Source organism: Gopherus flavomarginatus, chromosome 7 (assembly GCF_025201925.1).
Source record: "Gopherus flavomarginatus isolate rGopFla2 chromosome 7, rGopFla2.mat.asm, whole genome shotgun sequence".
NCBI classification, from domain to species: Eukaryota; Metazoa; Chordata; order Testudines; family Testudinidae; genus Gopherus; species Gopherus flavomarginatus.
Window position 1 is genome coordinate 52267577 of NC_066623.1, and position 19427 is coordinate 52287003.

The 19427-nt window shown below is 44.0% G+C and overlaps 1 protein-coding gene across 12 annotated transcripts in view; it reads right to left on the minus strand.

The window, feature by feature from the left end:
- Positions 1-5574: 5574 nt before the first annotated feature.
- The window catches only part of PRRC2C (proline rich coiled-coil 2C), a 139634-nt gene continuing 125781 nt past the window's right edge, over positions 5575-19427 (minus strand). For 8 of the 12 annotated variants that reach the window (XM_050962951.1, XM_050962959.1, XM_050962949.1 and 5 more), the window contains 4 exons: positions 16494-16597; positions 11639-11765; positions 10169-10405; positions 5575-7420 (listed from right to left, as the gene is read on the minus strand). In XM_050962951.1, coding sequence (XP_050818908.1) covers positions 7160-7420; positions 10169-10405; positions 11639-11765; positions 16494-16597 — 729 coding nt within the window. In that variant the 3' untranslated portion in view covers positions 5575-7159. The remainder of the gene's footprint in view (positions 7421-10168; positions 10406-11638; positions 11766-16493; positions 16598-19427) is intronic. The other 4 variants (XM_050962957.1, XM_050962955.1, XM_050962954.1 and 1 more) reach the window with 2 other exon arrangements.

Consider the following 19427-nt stretch of genomic DNA (forward strand, 5'->3'; position numbering starts at 1 on the left):
CTGGCCGGAGCCCTGCTCCACCTCTGCCCAGGACTTACGCCATTTACTCCCTCAAGCGGACCTTGTTCTCTCATGTGGACCCCTCGGTACAGTCTGGGCTGGGATCCTCTTCTGTCCCCGTCAGCTGCGCTGTTTACTCCATGGACAACTTGTCTCCCAGCCCAGCCCCGCTAGCTCAGCCTGCTCCTGACTCCCCTCTATTCCCACCGCTTCTGCTGGCGGTGTACTCTGCGGGCCAGAGGTGCTGTTCCCCTCACCTGGAGCTGCTCTCACAGATTGACCGCAGCTGCACTCCCCTGGTCCCAGCCAGCTGTGCTGTCTTCTCTCGGGACGCTCCACTCAACCCTTCGCCTGGATGGCTCACGCCAAGCACTTAGCCCCAGGGGTCGTGCTGGCTAATCACCGGAGCAGCGACCCATCAGTTCCGTCCCTCCGACTCATCATGCTTCCTGCCCTTCTGTCCTGACCTGGCCCAGGCCTCCCCTGGCAGTGTAGCACTGAGCACAACCTGCAGTTCCCCGTCCAGAGGGACTTTCCTCATTGCCTCCTGGCACAACTCTCCTGCCTCAATCTCAGAACCTCAGAATAAAGCAAGAGCAGCTCGCCAGTGGGCTCCACCACCTCTCAGGTGGTGTTGGTCTCCCACAGGGTGCCGGCAGGGCCCCTGCTGGATCCTAAGCTCCTAGTGATCTACAGACCAGGGCAGCCCAAGGAACTGGGCAAACAACCCATGTTTTCTGCCCCCTCTCTGCTCTTGTAATGACCCCATCCCAACCTGGTCATTGCTGTCACCAGGTCGCGGTCAGTCTTTGGACATCTTGGCTGGGAAGTGCCAGGTGTGCTGTGGGGTCAGTGATGTGACTGCTTGGCCCTCAGAGATAAATAGGACTTGGAGGCATCACTGTGTTTCACCCAGGGCCCCAAATGCAGAGCAGCTGGGGGTGACAGTGGGCTTGACTGCCCAGGACTGGATTTCAAACAATGGCCTAAGGGGGAAAGGTTCCCTAAGCTAGCAAGGCCCTGGGATTCTCACCATTAACAGAGGGCTGGGTTCCAACCCTCCAACACACGTGACTTAATATCTTCCCCCACATGGCGTCCCATCAGGCCGACTGGCCCAGAATACTTTGCCAGTCCCGTACGCCTCAGGCAGTTCCCTTGTCAGAGGTGTTACAGTAGCCCAGGAAGCCACGTAATGGGGTCGCTTCCCACTAGCAGAGTGCCCTGAGAAAGTTATGGCAGGAGGGGAAAATGGGGAAGGGAGGAGTGTGAGAACAGAGGAGACCTCAGGGAAGAAGGAGAACTAGGGGCAGGGCCAGTGGTTGGGCTAAAATAATGGAGATTTGGTAATCCTCTAGGTGAACCATTGCCCTCTACTCGACTGAAACACAACAGCCCAGTGGAGATCATAGACCATGTACGGCTAGACATGAACAAATGGTGATTCTCCCTTAACTTGAGTGGAGGTGTGGGACCAGGGGCATGATTTTAGAGCAAACAGGCCTGAGGTCTAACAGTGCTGCAGCTGTAAAGTTTCAATCAGCCGTAGTGACCTCTCTGCAATTACTTACTAGCAACAGATCCACTGAGTAACCAAGACAAACTTTTGGCCCCAAAATAGCTCAAGCGCCAAAGCTGCGTGAGACATCACAAATGTTTGGGTGTCTTTTTGGTACCTCTGCACAACTTAGGGCCAATCCGGACACAGGGTTGGTACTGGTTTGTGGATGGTAGGTAACTCATGGGAACAAGCAGTCGCGACACTAGCACCCATAAAGCAGCCTGGCTGCATCCCCAGTAAGGTTTCCAAGCTGATGTAGGGTCAATGGGTACAAACACTGGCTCTGTCTCCACTGCATTGTAAACCCGGGTCTGGACAATTGCTGGACCTGGGTCTCACCACCATGCTAACATGTCCACACTGCACTGTGCAGCCTGACTTGGGTCTGTGCTTTGAGCTGTGTCCCCACTGCAAAATGACGTAACTTGGACCTGAATCTCATCAGGACTCAGGCTCTGACACCTAGGGTGACCAGATGTCCCAATTTTATAGGGACAGTCCTGATATTTGGGGCTTTTTCTTATATAGGCTCCTATTGCCCCCCACCCCCTCCCAATTTTTCACACTTGCTGTCTGGTCACCCTACTGACATCCCACCTCACCAGCAGGATCCAAGTCAGGCTGATTTGCGTGTGGATGGAAGTCAGACTTGGGCTCAAATCTGAGTCAGAGCCCACACTTGGACATGCAGTGCAGACATACCCTGTGTGTCTAAAGCAGCCCTTTGTTTCTTTTGGTAATGGGAATTCTCAGGTCCCAAAGGTTTCCAACGTGCCTGCCAGCTTGGCTCAGCATCTCCTGGTGCGTTAACTGGCTGCTCAGAGCTGATTGGGTGCAAGCAGAACAGATGGCTTTGCTACCTGCTAAGGTACTTCCAGGGCCCCCACGACCCACAGTATTTGAGTGTCTATCTTTAATGTATTTCCTCTCAACACCCTGGTGAGGTAGAACAGTGCTGTTATCCCCTTTTGAAAGCCAGGGACCAAGGCAGAGGAACCCCAAGGCCCAGATCCTCAAAGGTATTTCAGCACCTAACGCTTAACAGGAGGGTTAGGTACCTACCTACCTCTGAGGGCCTGGGCCTTAGTGAGGCACTGTGGCCTACTGCTGATGCTGCTTCCTACAGGAATTGAACCTTCATCTTCCTAACTCCACGCAAGTGTCCTAACCATGTGATCCTTCCTTACTCTAGAAGACACTAACTCGCTGTATGTCAGTGCTGCTCAGGTTCAGAGGCCAAAGCCTGTCACCAGGAGCCACCCAATTACTGTTGCTAAGCTCACACAATTAGATTTACCTCCATACTTGGGGGTCTCTTCCCTAGATCTTGTTTCTGAATCTCTAGCCTGACAAACCCCAGCTCCTGCAATGTGAACACATCTCAAGGTCTATCACTGTGCAGGAGCAATAACTGCTTTGTTCAGCAAGGGTCCCTACGCAACAGCAACCAGCAGAGTAAATGTACGGCAAACCTGCAAGGGTAGAGATTTGCAATGTCAACAGGCCTCCACTTCTTAGGATCACTATGCAGGGCTGTTTCGCACTCCTATTTACTATCCATCAGCGGCTCACTGATTGGCCATCTTATTGCAACTGGGTGCTGTGGAAATGGAATGCTATTGCTGTAATCAGTGGGTAAGGCCACCACTTCTAACAGAGGCAATTCTTCAGGCTGGCCTGGCTGCTGCTGACGAGGGGCAGCTTTAGCCACGAGTGAGCTGTGTTCAAAAGTCAGAACATTGTGTTATGGGTCTGCTCAGCCTGTGGCCCCTTTTAAAAGCCAAAACACTTTTAAAAAGGAGAAACAGCTCATCTGGACCTTGCCACGGAGAACCACCTGTGACACCAACAGCGAAGATGGTGGGTGAAATTTTCAAAAGCACCTAAGTGACTTTGGAAGCTAAGGCTATATAAGACAAGACTTCTGCCGGCACCTCTGTGTCAGTCAGGGGCGCAAGCAGGTGTGATCCCTGACCAACATTATCATGCCAGCAGAAGCTGCTAGCATAGGCCCAGTTATATCAGCATAGCTTTTACCAGGATAGCTTGTTTCACTCCTGGGGGATGGTGGCAGTGGTTTAACTATTCAGATACAAAAAACACAGCTTTGCCAGTATGGCTGCATCCACACTAGCCATACTTCGTCAGTTTAATAAAGCGCTCCTCATGTAGACATAGCTGAAGTCAGAAGCAGGCTCACAAATCACACAGGTGCTTTTGAAAACTTAATCCTCTGGCTTGATCTGTACTCAAAAAGTTTTGCAGCCATAGCTGTGCCCATTACAAGGTGGAGGAGGGAGAAATTCATACCCCTACCTGTTAAATCACACCATTGTTAAACCAATCATACTCCTACCTGTTAAAGCTATGCCAGCAAATGCCCTAGTGTAGACTCAGTTATATTGACTTTCCCAGCATAGGGTTTGTTCTGGAAACTCTTTGCCCATATAAGCTGCGTCTCCACAAGGAGGGTTTGCGGGTATAACTGCACTGGATGAACCCTTTTGTACGGAGACAAGACCTTTGGTCTCCTAGGGAATTTGCCATGACAGTATTTTTAATTTGGTCGTTTGTGACCACGGTTGCATGCAAGTCCCATGGCTGAACAAGACATACCCACTTGCATGTGTTTGAAAGGTGTAACTAGCAGGAGGAAGAGATGTATAAACTAGTACACCACTCTTCTTTTTGTCTGCTGGTTATTGCATCTTTAGTGTCCTCAGTCCCTTTTGCTGTAGGCCTACTGAATTGCTGGCTCTTCTTGTCAGTTACATGCCCCTCTGGAAGCTCTCTGCATATGCTAACCTTCTCCTGGCTTCTACTTTAACTCTTTCCAAGCCATTGCCTTCAGTCTGGTTCCTTTTGGGTACAGGGAAGACCAATCCTTCTATACACTTTCCCCCAGTACCTCAACATGGAACAACAGAACAGGCCATCAGCTTCTGCAAAAGCAGCTGCTGAGATCTTGCTGTTGGCTTATTTCTTAATTCTGCAGTTTGGTCACATTCTTTGGATGCGATGGACCCTATGATGGACAGTAAGATAAATCGCTACATTTTCAGGTAATTATGATGAAGCAAGGGCACACTCTAGTGGCCAGTTAAAGAACATACATGTATGTTTAACTAATATACTATCACTTTAGGGATGCATTCCCAACCGTTTCACTTAATTACCTTGAGTTTGAGATGCCAGTTCCATCTGGCTGGCTGCAATGGAGGGAAGGATGTTGCAACTTGCAGGGTTAAAGGGGTTGAACATCTTGGCAGTCAGACACCATGCTGAAGACGATATTAGAAACACTAAGAATGATCAAAGTACAAGGGCTTCCAAAGGTATCAGCTAATGGCACATTTTCATGCATTTAAGGTAGATTGTGTAATGGTGAACTGGCTGCCAGAATTTAGAAAACCTTCATATTACAGCAGTTTGGGGAAATGAAATAAGTTATGTGCTTGGAATTTTTGTACTTCTTTTACTAATCTGGAACATGTGTTTATATTGCGACCCTCTCCTGCTTGACCTGGCAAATCATGATCTTGTATTTAATGGTCTGTCACTATGAATGACTGCAGTATCTGAACCACCACAATTGACATTATAAACATACTATGACCTGATCTCTATGGGAGTCAGAAAGGAATTCTCCCCTCCTATTTTACTCCATGAAGTGCACAATTGCCCAGAAGCATTATGGGAGGTTTACTTCATGCTCTTAAGCATCAGATATTGGCCAGTGCTGGAGGCAAGATACAGGAAATGATAAACTAAGAGTCTGATCCAGTATATGGCTAAGCTATGGCCTATTAAGTCTTCACTGGAGGATTAATAGGAGAGAAGTGTACTGAGGGAGGCAAGTCTTGTTGACCATATAGAAGCTTTAGAAATTCAACTGCTGTAAGTTTTCTTCCTAAACCATAACATATGCCATTCATACAGCAAAAGTGATACCTCACACATTCTTTTTTGCCTGTAAGCATGTAGACTAATGGATTATAAAATTACCAGGATACTTTATTTAGAGAATACTTTATTAGTTTCTGTAATCAAACTCATGTAAATAAGACCTTACATATTTAACAGTGTATTACCCCTGTACAAATGGAAAAAAAATTAAGTTGAACATTTCTAGACCAATATGGCTGTTAATTTCTGTACAATGCCAACTCACAGTACAAGTGGGATATTTTTTTCCAAAGTTGACATCACAGCTAAAGTTTCCAAAAATTCAAATTATATATATATTTATATAAAAAGATAACCAATAGCGATTCACTAGGCATCAATAGCAGCAACAGCCTTTCCAGCTTCTGCAGTCATCTGAACAAAATTATACACATTAGACTTTCAGCATACGTCCTTCCAAAGAGTAAAAAACAAAAAATCCCAGAAAAAAACAGCAAATTCTGTTATTGATGTGGTACCTGGTGCCTTTTATTAGCTTCTCAATCATTGTCTGGAAGAAAACATTATTAAAAACAGCTCTGGTATAGCACAGTCACTACTACATATCATAAGCAGGTACAGGATATCTTACATTCACAGAAGTATCATACAGTACTGTCCTACAGCTATAATAATAGAGGATACAATTAAAAAGGCATTATTTGACTTGATTTCTACTTTCCAGCACACAGTGGGCAAGGAGGTGGTGCGATGCAGCTCTGACATAAGAATGCACCTTTGTAGATAAGGTTCTCTTTACTCTGATAAAGTTTCTCTTTAATCTAGCAGCACAGTTCTAAGTGCTCATTGCTCTATACAGACAAAAGCTGGAAACTGGTTAACGACTACTGGCTTCATACAAGGATAGCCAAACAGAGATGAACAGAACTCATTTGACTATTAATGCAATTAGGTTTTTAAATCCAAGAGGTGAACATCTGAGGGGGTATGGGTGTAGAGAGAGTAGCGTGCGTGCCAAGCGACACTTTACTGTCGTGATCTAAATACATCATATCAACCAAAAGCAACAGCAGTCAAACACTGCCTTTTTAGGGAAATTTGACACAATGTCAATGTCACTAATTGTGTTCTATTACTTTAGATGCCAGGTGGTGAAGGATAAGCTACTACATGTGACTTGCCAACTATATTAATTCTCATTTCTTTATTGCAAAACAGCAGCCTCTCAAGTCACTAAAAAGTAAAAATAAACACACCTTAGTCTGTCCAGCACTGTCTTCAGACTGCATGATTGGAGAGAGACAGCTTATAAAAGATGTAATAGCAGCCAAAGAACAGCAGAGCATGAATAAAAGAGTATTCATCCTCCCAGCTCTTCAGCCACTTTCTCCTCTGCTGTGCTATTTCCCATTATGTATCTGGATGGCATACAGATGTGTATGTCTATATACCTACATACACTCCACCAAAGGCAGACCTCATGCTATGTTAGAGAAGCTGCAAGCCCAAAGAGATTGAGAGCTTTATTGGACCTGCAGCTCTTTATGTCTGTCAATGCCAGTAGAGTCTATCTCCCTTTATACTGTCTGGAGCCATGACGGGATAGAAGACCACTGTTTTGCCCTTTGGGTTACGGGTTCATGCTGCTGTCATATCTCCCCCCGCCACCCCAGCTTCATAGAAACACAGCCTTTAAGATTTTGTTTCTTCTGTCTTGATTGCCTGAGGTTTGATTGGTCCAGTTCTAACAGGTTTTGTGGTGGCAGCAGGCGCAGGGGCGGGCTTTTCCTCCACTTTGTCCTGGCAGACCCCTGAGGAGTCCGTCATTGCCTCAGTGGGTTTGCTTCCACTTTCGTCCACTTTTTGAGCTTTGCCTCCTATTGGTTTGCTCGGTTGTTGCTGCTCAGAGAAAAACCTGTGTGTGGATTGAAGAACTTCTGCTCTTTGCTTCGCCTTAAAAAAGGGGAAAAAAACCAACACATTTAGTGATAGAACATTAAGATAAAAGTATTTATTTCTTGTAGGGGTTACATTTTAAAAAATTTCATGACCAATCAGATTGATCAGGATTTCCCCAAAGGGCAACATCTTGCTATGCTTTTAGTTTCTTCCCCAGGCACCCCTGGGCTTGAAAATGTCTCTCAATATAAAAGTAAAGGTAGTGGTATGCCCAATCTTCCCTTGCCCTTCCTGCAGCCATTTCTAAACACCTTTCCCATCTGGATACACTTGGAAACATTTTGCTGACCTGGATCCCACTAAGTCCAAGATCTATTTTTAGGGAACGTTTAGAAACTCTGAAAACTGCAAAAAATCTTCAATTATAAATAAAGCATTAGACATCACAACACAAGTCCTTAATGTAAGTGCTCCTAGTACATGCCTCCCTCTCCGCTCCCACCTTGTCTGACACTGGGAACGCTGACCGTCAGCCACTTGCTCTAGCACTACTGTGACTCTGTCAGTACTAACAAGGGTTGTACAAGTGCAGACCAGCTGCCACCTTTTTGCCATTGTATCTTCTAGACTTGTTCTGAACAGGGTTATGTGACAGTGGCAAAAATGTTGGCAACTAGCCTACACCAACTGTCTCACTGTCACTAGAGCAACAGTGGACAATTTCAGAAAGTCTACAGTGCCAATACAGCCATAATGTCCTGATTCAAAATTCTCCTCACTCCTGAAGACCTCCCACCACTCCCCTCACAATACACAGAAGCTGTTGTCTAGGTTGGGTTAATTATGGTTTCTCTCAGACTATATACACACTACAGCTTAAGTCAGTATAAGTTATGTTGCTCCAGGGTGTGAATAAGCCACCATCCTGAGCGACATTAAATTACACCGGCTTCCCGTGGACAGCAGGACAGCTTCTTCCAACTGACACAGCTACCGCTGCTCGTGGGGGCTGGAGTAATGAAGTTGATGCAAGAGCTCTCTGCCATTGGCTTAGAGAGTCTGCACTAGCTGCACTACAGCGATAGCCTCAGTTACTGCCATTTTCCCAGGCTTGCAAGGTATGTAATTTAAGTCACTTGGTTACATGGTGCAAACTGCAATTTTACCCTTGCTCCTTTCTCTGTAAGGAATAGCACTATGCTGCCTAATGGCAGGAGTCTATAACCCTTATTCACACTGAGCAGTACCCACACAAATGCCCACTAAAGTCAAGGGACTGCTCATGTAAGTGCTACTCAACTCCAGTAGGAGTTGCACTCCTCAGGCCCTCTGCAAGCAAGTGCTCTGTACAACACAAAAAGTAATATGCTATCAAGAATGCTATGCATTTATAAGCAGGCCCCCAAAACACTCTGAACATCAATACTCCTGTGGATCGATATTCTATCAATTTTACAGATGGGGCAGAGAGATTGCCGTCCCTCCATGTAAAAATGGGAAAACAACCCAAGAATCCCAGCCCCCAGTCTACTGTAATGACTAACCAACTTTTCATGCAAGTAATGCAACCAACGTTAATATTTATTAGTGATGGACCAACAGACTGTGGAAATACTTGCATTTTAAATGAAGCAGCACAGGGGCTTAACTCCTCTGTGCAGATCTGTTAGTTAAATCAGGATGACTGAATGCTTTAATCACAAGTGACAAGGAATGATAGCAATGAATGTGAAATAATCAAAGAATGTATATGGGGAGGTACAGAAAACAAGACTATGCAAGATTTTTGTTTGCTGTCTTTTGAGGGCAAACTCAGATGTGACTGGCCTAATTCAGGATCAAATTTTATAGACGGATTAAGAACTAGTCAATTCTGGATAACATTAAGCCTAATTTATTAGAATTCTGGACTAGCTGTAGCCCTGATAGGTAATTATTTACAAACTAAAAATATCTACAATTTAAGTGAAGGACAGCGAGAGTAACATCTCCCCAACTGCCTAATTTTTTTTTTTTTTTTTTAAAAAGCTTGTTACATTACTTCTACACCCAGACACTGGAAGTGGCAACATAACTGAAGAAGAGTTCCTTTAGATGAAGTGCTATCCACATGGGTAACTCATTCTGCAGAATACAGGCAGATGTGTTAAGTGTATTATAATCTTATGGTGTCCCCACACAGACTCCCTGTGCCATTGCATCTGCTTCAGGAAATATCTTGCCTCATCATGAAGGGTCCCAAAGTGCTTTACAAGTTTTTATATATATTGATTCACAACATCTACTACCGAAATGCAGCTGCCTCTTGAGTGGAATATGCCAGCTGTTTAAACAATTTAAAACAGGAATTGAGAAATAGGAAAAATATAATTCGGACACATTACCAAAATTGGAAGTTGGCCAGTACACTTGGGGCTCATCAGGCCTTGAGTAGCCACTAATAGTAGGACCTTGGATTTTACATGTCATCCAAAATATGCAGTCTCCTGAAGCCTAAACCTCAGATTTCCCCCAAGAATGGTAATTGTTTCATGGAGCCATTGGTCACAAAACCACCTAAGAATGGAAGTCTGCTGCCAATCACTACACTTGCAATTCTTTAATAAAAAAATTTAAAAAATTTAAAAAAAGAGGGCGTGTGTGTTAGTTTTAGTTTTTAGTCTGTACTAAGACATGAAAAGGCTTGGATAAAGTGGTTAAGGGTCCAGAGGCATTGTAAGACACGGTTCATAGACACATTTTTGCCCTATGAGCTGTCAAGACTGAACTGGTGTTAACAGCACTGCTGTTCAAAATACTAACCTTTATGTCTTGTTCAGCCTTCATCGTAGCCTGGGCCTGAGTGCCTCTGATTCCAGATAGTGATACACAAGGACCTCTGGCCACATGCTGTAAACGAGGGTGGCTCATAAGGCCTGTGGTCAGCTGAGGTGGCATCTGACTAGCCAGTGCCATTGGCGGCCTCTGAACAGGCGCTGGGAAGGTGTTAGTATGTGGGGCTCTTACCAATGGAGGGATCAGGTTAGGCTGAGAGAGAATCTAAGTGGGGGAAAAACAACAACAAAAAACATTTAGCAATTAGAAAATTGCCAACCAGATCATATGTTGGCTTCTCCTTAGAGGGGGAAAAACATGCCTGCTCTGCCAATAAACTAATGCTAAGAAAGTAGGGGGATTTTTTTCCTCTGTTAAAACAGGCCATGCTTGGTCTCTAGGAAAAATAGAACCCCCAAAATGATGCTGTTGTGCTTAAAGTTGCTCTAACAACTCAAAATTCTATATAAAAAAAAGTGTGTGTGTATGGGGGGGGGAGAACCCAAAATTAAGGCATGTTACAAATCCTAGCAAGGCAGCACCTAAGGCATCACTAGTGAGAAAGTTCTCTGCACCTGGCAGCATTTAGTGAATGAACCCTTCAATCAAAAATAACCAGACACAGAGATCCTTAAGTCAAATACTCTGAAACCAAACAGACGAATCCCAAAGAGTCCTTATCCACAGCATATATACCTCTACCTCGATATAACGCTGTCTTCGGGAGCCAAAAAAAATCTGACTGCGTTATAAGTGAAACAGCATTATATCGAACTTGCTTTGATCCACTGTGCGCAGCCCCGCCTCCCGGAGCACTGCTTTACTGCGTTATATCCGAATTTGTGTTATATCAGGTCATGTTATATCGGGGTAGAGGTGTATCATTCTCTCTCTAGTGGCTCAACGATATCCAGTTATAACCTGGAACAGTTACTTTTTTCAGGTGTTCACTGGAATTTTTAAAAAATAAATTATACTTTGGAACACTTCAGAACTGCATCTCAGACAAACGACTAGGAATCTGCTTAGTTTTTAGAATCTTAAGTATGCACTGGGACCCTTCGGAGATACTGAGTCCCCCACACTCCCATGTAGTAGTGTGTATAGAAATGAACTTGTTTGGAGCTGTGTGGGGAAGCCTGCAAGGCACCTACCTGTACTAGAACTACTCAACCTAGTGCTTTTATGTGTCTCACTTTCTTATGTACCGATGTCCCTGAAAATTAAAATGCACAAAACACCAGAAAACCTGCATTAACAAGCAAGGTTAACAACAAGTTTGCATTTATCTTGAATTCAGTTGCTGGATAAACAACATTCTTTATTCAAATTTAGGGCTTATACTTTTAACCCATCAAAATAAAAACAGTGCCCACAGGTGAGTAGAATTATAAAGTCACAGGATTAACTGAGGTATAGAAAAGCAAGTTTGCTTTCAGGAAGCCATCAGTTTCCCACCTGGGGTGCGAATTGTGCAGGAAATGGCTGTGTCATTCTTACAGCAGCAGCTGCTGACTGAAACTGCTTCTGGTAGACAATGCTGTTCATTTTATTGGACTGGTTGTTAGGACTTGTAGAAGCGGCCCTTGAAAAGAAACCAACACCAATTAGAATCAAGACATTGCTATCATCACAAGGATGCTTTTGTAATTAGCAACTCCCAGCTGAAATCTGAGCTCAAAGGAAAACTAGCATCAGACATTCCCTATCAACTATCATTAGGATCCTCAAGGCAAGTGAAGCCAGAACAGTAGCAAGTTAATATGGCAATACAAAGGGGAAATAGCTGAGAGTCAGAATTACTGAACAGAATGAGCAATAGAACACAGAAGGAAAGTAAATGTTTTGGCCACAGACTTTACCTAGTGCCCCTACTATAAACGATTTCAGGCCTGGTCTACACTAAAGGGGGCGGGGGAAGTGTCAATGTAAGATACGTTAACTTCAGCTACGCTATTCTCATAGCTGAAGTTGCGTATCTTAGTTCGACTTACCTCCCATCCTCACGGCGCGGGATTGACGGCTGCGGCTCCCCCGTCAACTCCGCTGCCGCCTCACGCCCTGGTGGAGTTCCGGAGTCGACGGGGAGCGCATTTGAGGATCAATTTATCGCATCTCGTCTAGACGTGATAAATCGATCCCTGATAGATCGATCGCTACCCGCCAATCCGGCGGATGGTGTGGACGTACCCTCAGACTCAGTAAGCAAGACTGTTTGCTGTGTGTGGTAAGGTCCCCCCCTCCACCTTTTTTTCTTTTTTGTCCATTCCACTCCCTTTGTATTGCTTGATTCAGATCCTAAGCTTCTCAGCACCGGGGCCTGTGACACACCAAGTACACATGTAGGAAAGTTGATGCCCCTAATTGTTTCCATTCTGACCCCCTCTCTTGCTCACAGCTTTCTGAAACTTCTGTTTTCAGGCTGAAGTTCTCCAGGTGTGGGATGATTTTTTTTAGTTTTTGTGAGAAGAAAAACCATGTCCCTCCATTACCATTTTTTTCTGTAACATTTTGAACAGCCAAGCCAAAGCAGATGAAGTTTGAAAGCTGATTTTTTGAGAATGCAACAGCCTTCACCAAGTAGTAGTACATGGCCTCGGTCGTGAGGAAATGGGGTTTGATTTGCTATAAATATCATTTATTAAACACGTGCAATATATTTTTGTTAAGATTGCTACACGAGCACTGATGCAGAGCATGTGCGTGTGCACAGCTAAACTAAGTCACTCAAATTGTTTTACTAGTTTAAGTCGGTTTATTCCTACAATTTTCAACCTGAACAAGTATAAAATACTATAACTCTGTGGCTCTCTGGAGTCTTCCAGCCCATCTGCCCCAACTGCACGCTGGCCCAATGAAGATGAGTGGGCCCGAGGCCTCCTTCAATACACCTTGGGTTCTGCTAAGGTGAGCAACAGAAGGGGTCTCTGCAGAAGACCATAAAGTGCATGGGACAGGGCATTTCAGTAATTTCTCAAATATTTCCTGATTGCTGATTTTACACATTAACTGCCTTTTCTTTGCAACCCATCAGAATATTGGTGTCATGAAGACTGATGCTCCTTTTAATATTTTCTCCCTCCTCAGCCCATAAAAATCTTCTTGCAATGAAAAATTGAAATTTCCATTCAAAATCTGTATTAAACACTGAAGTACAATTCAAGGGATATTGTCAACTCGAGTAGTCCATTTTCTAACTACAGAAGGTACAAAATTTTCAGTCCTATTACCATAGTGGAAAGAAGCTACTCACAAATTTAGATGGCTTAATTTGCATATCTGAGAAAACTGTGTAGCTAGTATTTTCTCCTTTGTATAAAGCAACTAGTTCCTATCTTGCTGAAAAGACCTTAAGCTAAGCAGGGAACCGAAAATCCCTTGACAGTCTCTCCTCTCATCCCTATCAGGAAGGTTTCAGGAAATAATATTAAAAGGCTGCTTGATAAACTGAAATTATTCAATAAAAATCAGAAATGACAAAATTAAAGTTGCACTTTAAGCCGTCAGCATTAAATGTTTTTAATTTATAGGCACATGCTCAAACAGTACTGTATACATTTCCCCTAAAATCTTAGGATACACATGAACTATTAAAATCAATAATTGTATAAGAGAAAAAGATTACTAACATGACGCTGAACATTATACTCTTAAACTTATAGAAAAAATTTCAGTAGTACTGTATTTAATACAATATAATTGAAGACCATCTTAAATGCATACATACAAGGGGGAAGAGCAAGAGTGTCCATATGCACTTAGCTTTGGCATTTCCCAGTTGAGTACGCAACTATGAAACAATATACATACGTTTATAGGTCCAATCCAGAAGCGGCACCAGGGTTTTTGGTGCCCTAGGCGCAGGGCCGGCTCACCGGTCCCGCAGCTCTGGTGGACCTCCCGCAGGCATTCCTGCGGACGGTCCGCTGGTCCCGTGGCTCCGGTGGACCGGCCGCAGGCGTGCCTGCGGATGCTCCACCGGAGCCGCGGGACCAGCGGACCCTCCACAGGCACGCCTGCGGGAGGTCCACCGGAGCAGTTTGCCGCCCTCCCAAATCCTGGTGCCCTAGGCGACCGCCTAGGTCGCCTAAATGGAAGTGCCAGCCCTGGTCCAATCCTATAGTCTTGATGCAGCCAAAACTCCCAAGCCTCTCAATGGAAGTTTTGTCTGCTTCAGAGCTGCAGGGTCTGTCACACGAGTAAGGATGTACAATTACAAAGATACAGGCAATGAATCAGTACTGTAATCACAATTTTTTTATTTCTGAATAAAAACAAATTACCTTGTGTTACATATACAAAAAAAACAAGAAAGCAGAAACGCTCTTCGCACAAAACCCTAAAACATTCCCAGACAACTGACTCTGTACATAAGCATCTTAACACAATTATTGTAATCTAATAGAACATTAAGCTTCAGTGACTGAAACCAAGCAGGGAAATTGGAAGTGAAGAAGAGACTATATATGGCAGGTTAATTACCTGTCCACTAAATTTCAGCTATCTTGATGTCAACAAGCTATGTACCAACATGTATCGATGCATTCAGAACCTCTATAGCCACAATATTATACAACAAAAAACCCCCAACACTGGGATGATTTGAGACTATTTAAAAAAAATCCAAGTAGTTAGATATTAAGGGCACATTGAGACTAAGTGGGCCCCATTCAGAATCAGACTTTTGCCCTTACAGGCCATACATTCAGCAAAGACCAAGGCAGTAGCACATGCCTGCGTCAACACTAGTGATATTAGGTTATACGAATGCTTGGGACTAAGATATACTTATTTCCAGGACACAATCAGAACATGTCAATACAAAAATGCTTTGAGGTTGTTCACCAATTTACATAAAATCGGGGATCCACCTGAGCGTCTACATTGTATTAAGGGGGAAAACCACAGTCAAGAAATGGAACAACTAACAGAAATATAACCTCCTGTTAAAATAAAGCGCACAAAACACTGAGGGCTGATACAGGTGAGATGTCCATATTGTGCAAAAGTGAATCTGAATTACAATACATTTGTAGTCTTCGCAGGCAATGTATGTTTACATTCCTCTGAAATCTTCAAAACTTTCTAGCTCTATTTCGGCATTGTTTTTTAAAACTTTTTAGTGCCTGCAAGTCATTGTCACCTCAGTTTCTGAAAATACACCCTTCTCCTTACCCCAGACGCAGTCAGTCTCGGTTACAATACAATCTATTTCAGGCCAGGTAACTAGGGGGGAAGAAAAAAAACTTTCTAGAACCAAAACCACCTTCTCTTGTGGAAGGGAAACAGAGAGGTACAGTCTGAAGTCATTGCAATCTTCATCCCCTGTATGTTGAAGAAGCGAAAAATCCTACTGGTTCTCATTAATTTCCAAATTTTCACTTACCAGAAGATTAATATGAAATAAAGAGGGTCCTTCCCCTTTTGCTACTTTTGAAATCTCTGGCCTGATGTAATACCAATTTGTGTAGGATTTCTTAAATTCAGTTGTTCAGACAGCCAATAAAAAAACCCACAAAGTACTTCAGATTTTCCATTAACACCTAGTAGCCATAGATGGTTACAGTATGTCCTGTTTTCTAGCTTTTTCTATTAAAGGTTTTTCCCTCAAGTAGCACTGTGAGCAGTCTCAAAAAGCTGTGTACTGGCAACATAAACCTCAACTTTGCTAAAATTTTCCTGCAAAATCTGCCACACCTTTTCCTACATCAGCCAAATAAATGTGCAAGCCAGTCTATATACTAATTTCAGAGCTTAAGAACAGTTTGTAAATCCTGCACTGAAGTGCGAGACTCCATCAGAGTTGCTGTCACTATGTTTTCTTTCGAAGGCGTGGGGTTTTAAGAAGGGCTTTAGTTTATGCCCTAGGTCATGACGACAACCTTCAGTGCACGTAAGAGAGTTTTATCCTTAAATTGAATAGATTCTAAAACCTATACCAGTGCCATCCCAAAAAGACTTTTCTGTCACTAGTATGTGTCTTTTCGCCACTATGCTTCCAGGAATCACTTCCAAAAATTGTTCAGTGACATTTCAATTTCATTCACAAATTAAAAAAGATAATCTTCATGTTTCAGGGCAGTACCCTTCTGGCATAACTGTTAGCAGACCTGATGACATACTGTAATGCTGCGCTAAGACTGTTGATTGTTTAAGCATTACCATTTTGAAGTATTCATAGCCTTCACCCTCCCCCATTAACATTCATCTCTTTCAAAGAATTGATTGGTCGTGCATGAACAAACAGCTAGTTACAATACTTAATACAGAACCGATTTTATATGAAATTCTGAGCTTAAAAAGGCTCATTTACCGGAAAGGACTGGAGGTTGGAGTGGTGCTTCTACCAGTAACTGGTGGAGTTCCTGGTTTAACATCAATGCCGCTTCCAAAGGCCTTAAGATCCATTTCTGACATCTGGAGAAAAATTATTAACAGCAGTTTAGCCCAAATGCATCACTTGTGGTTTAACACAAGTGCATCACTTATAAAGACAACCACAAATGGCCCATTCTATTCAGGCTGCTATTACGATGGGAAAAAAATAGTTGCTTGCAACCCAAGAACATTCAAGCACATGGCTGTCCTTCCCTGCATGCAATTACTCCTCATGACAGGGAAAGAGGTTACTCACCCTGTGCAGTAACTGTAGTTTGAGATGTGTCTCCCTATCAAAGCTCCAACTCTATGTAAGTATGTGCCCTACGTGTCTTCAATTAGAGATTTTCATTAGCAGCGTCCATTCAGCTTGTGCATGTGCTACTGATTTCCTCAAGCCCCACGCTGAGGCTGTATCAGGCTGTACAGGTGAACCGTTCTCAATTCCTTCTCCATTCCTGAGTCTCAGAAGGAAACTTTGAAGCAGAGGGAAAGGAGGATGGGTAATGGAGCACCCAGAGGGGGACATCTCAAAAAAGAGGTTACTCACTCTGTGCGGTAACTGTTATAAGTAGTGTTCCTATGAGTGCTCCATTTCAAATGGAGCAGTAGCCCCATCAGGAGGGGGAAGCTTCCGAGTTGAGTCAATTACAGAGGAAAGAAATGCATTGCCAAATGCTGCATCAGATCTGGAGGCACCGATTAAAGCAGAGTGTCTGGAGACATGTAGCAGCTCTGCAGACTAAAGCAACTGGGAAATTTGTCATCTTGTTGAGTGAGCTGACACACCAACAGGAGATTGAGATGTTCACAGCAGTGTAACAAATTGTAATGTACCCAGAAATTCATTCTGAAAACCTTTGGGTAGAAAGAGCAGAGCCTTTTGATCTGTTTGCCAACTAAACCAACAGTTAATGGAGTTACTAAATGGTTTAGTCCTATGTACATAGAAGAATGCTCTTCTGACATCTAGAGTATGGAGCACAGTCTCCACATTGGACTTGTGAGATTTCTGAAAGAACACTAGCAGGTAAATGATCTGATTCAGATGAAACTCAGAGGACACTTTAGGAAGGAACTTGGAATGCAGACGTAAGGAAACCTTATCTTTACAGAAAATTGTGAAAGGAGGATCTGCAATTAAGGCCCCATCTCTCTGACTCTGTGGGCTGCGGTAATAGCAACCAGGAAGGCTGTTTTCATAGTGAAATCCGATAAATAGCAAGTTGCCATCAGTTAGACGGAAGACTTATAAGACGTAAGAACCAAATTAAAGTTTTCAAACAGAAGTAGGGACTCCAGGCCTTCCATGAACCTTGCAGATGTTGGCTGAGCAAACATGGAGAACCCCTCAATAGTGGTATGAAAGGCTGTTAAAGGCTGCCAGATAACTCTTGAGAGAACTAAGTTACAGTCCTGTTTTCTTTAGATGTAGCAGGTACTCCAGAACAAGAGGAGTGGGGCAGAATTTGGGACTGTCTCCTGGAGTTCACACCAGCGACTAAATTGTCTCCACTTGCGAAGGCAAGTATTTCTGGTAGAATCTTTCCTACTATTTAATATGTGCTGTACCTCTGGAAACAGAACAACTCTAGTCCCATGAACCATCAGTCCCTGGAAAAATAACGGAGTATGTCCTCAAGGAATCAATTCTAAAGCTCTTAGAGGAGAGGAAAGTGATCAGGAACAGTCAGCATGGATTCACCAAGGGCAAGTCATGCCTGACTAACCTAATTGCCTTCTATGGGTCTGTGGATGAGGGGAAAGCAGTGGACATGTTATTCCTTGACTTTAGGAAAGCTTTTGATATGGTCTCCCACAGTATTCTTGCCAGCAAGTTAAAGTAGTATAGGCTGGACGAATGGACTATAAGGTGGATAGAAAGCTGACTAGATCATCGTGCTCATCAGGTAGTGATCAATGGCTTCATGTCTAGTTGGCAACTGGTTTCAAGCGGAGTGCCCCAAGGGTCGGTCCTGGGGACAGTTTTGTTCAATATCTTCATTAATGAACTGGAGGATGGCGTGGACTGCACTCTCGGCAAGTCTGCAGATGACACTAAACTGGGAGGAGTGGTAGATACGCTGGAGGGTAGGGATAGGGTACAGAGGGACCTAGACAAATTAGAGGATTGGGCCAAAAGAGTCCTTGTTGAACCTCATCAGGTTAAGTGCAGAGTCCTGCACTTAGGATGAAAGAATCCCATTCACTCTAACAGACTAGGGACCGAATGGCTAGGAAGCAGTTCTGCAGAAAAGGACCTAGGAGTTACAGTGGACGAGAAGCTGGATACGAGTCAGCAGTGTGCCCTTGTTGCCAAGAAGGCTAACGGCATTTTGGGCTGTATAAGTAGGGGCACTGCTAGCAGATCTAGGGACGTTATCATTCCCTTCTATTTGACATTGGTGAGGCCTCATCTGGAGTACTGTGTTCAGTTTTGGGTCCCACACAACAAGGACGTGGAAAAATTGGAAAGAGTCCAGCAGACGGCAATAAAAATGATTAGGGGGTTGGAAAAGACGGTTACTCACCTTTGTAACTGTTGTTCTTCGAGACGTGTTGCTCATATCCATTCCAATTAGGTGTGCGCGCGCTGCGTGCACGTTCGGAGACTTTTTACCCTAGCAATACTCGGTGGGCCAGCAGGTCGCCCCCTGGAGTGGCACCGGTATGGCGCCTGATATATACCCCTGCTGGCCCGCCCGCTCCTCAGTTCCTTCTTGCCGGCTACTCCGACAGTGGGGAAGGAGGGCGGGTGTGGAATGGATATGAGCAACACATCTCGAAGAACAACAGTTACAAAGGTGAGTAACCGTCTTTTCTTCTTCGAGTGCTTGCTCATATCCATTCCAATTAGGTGATTACCAAG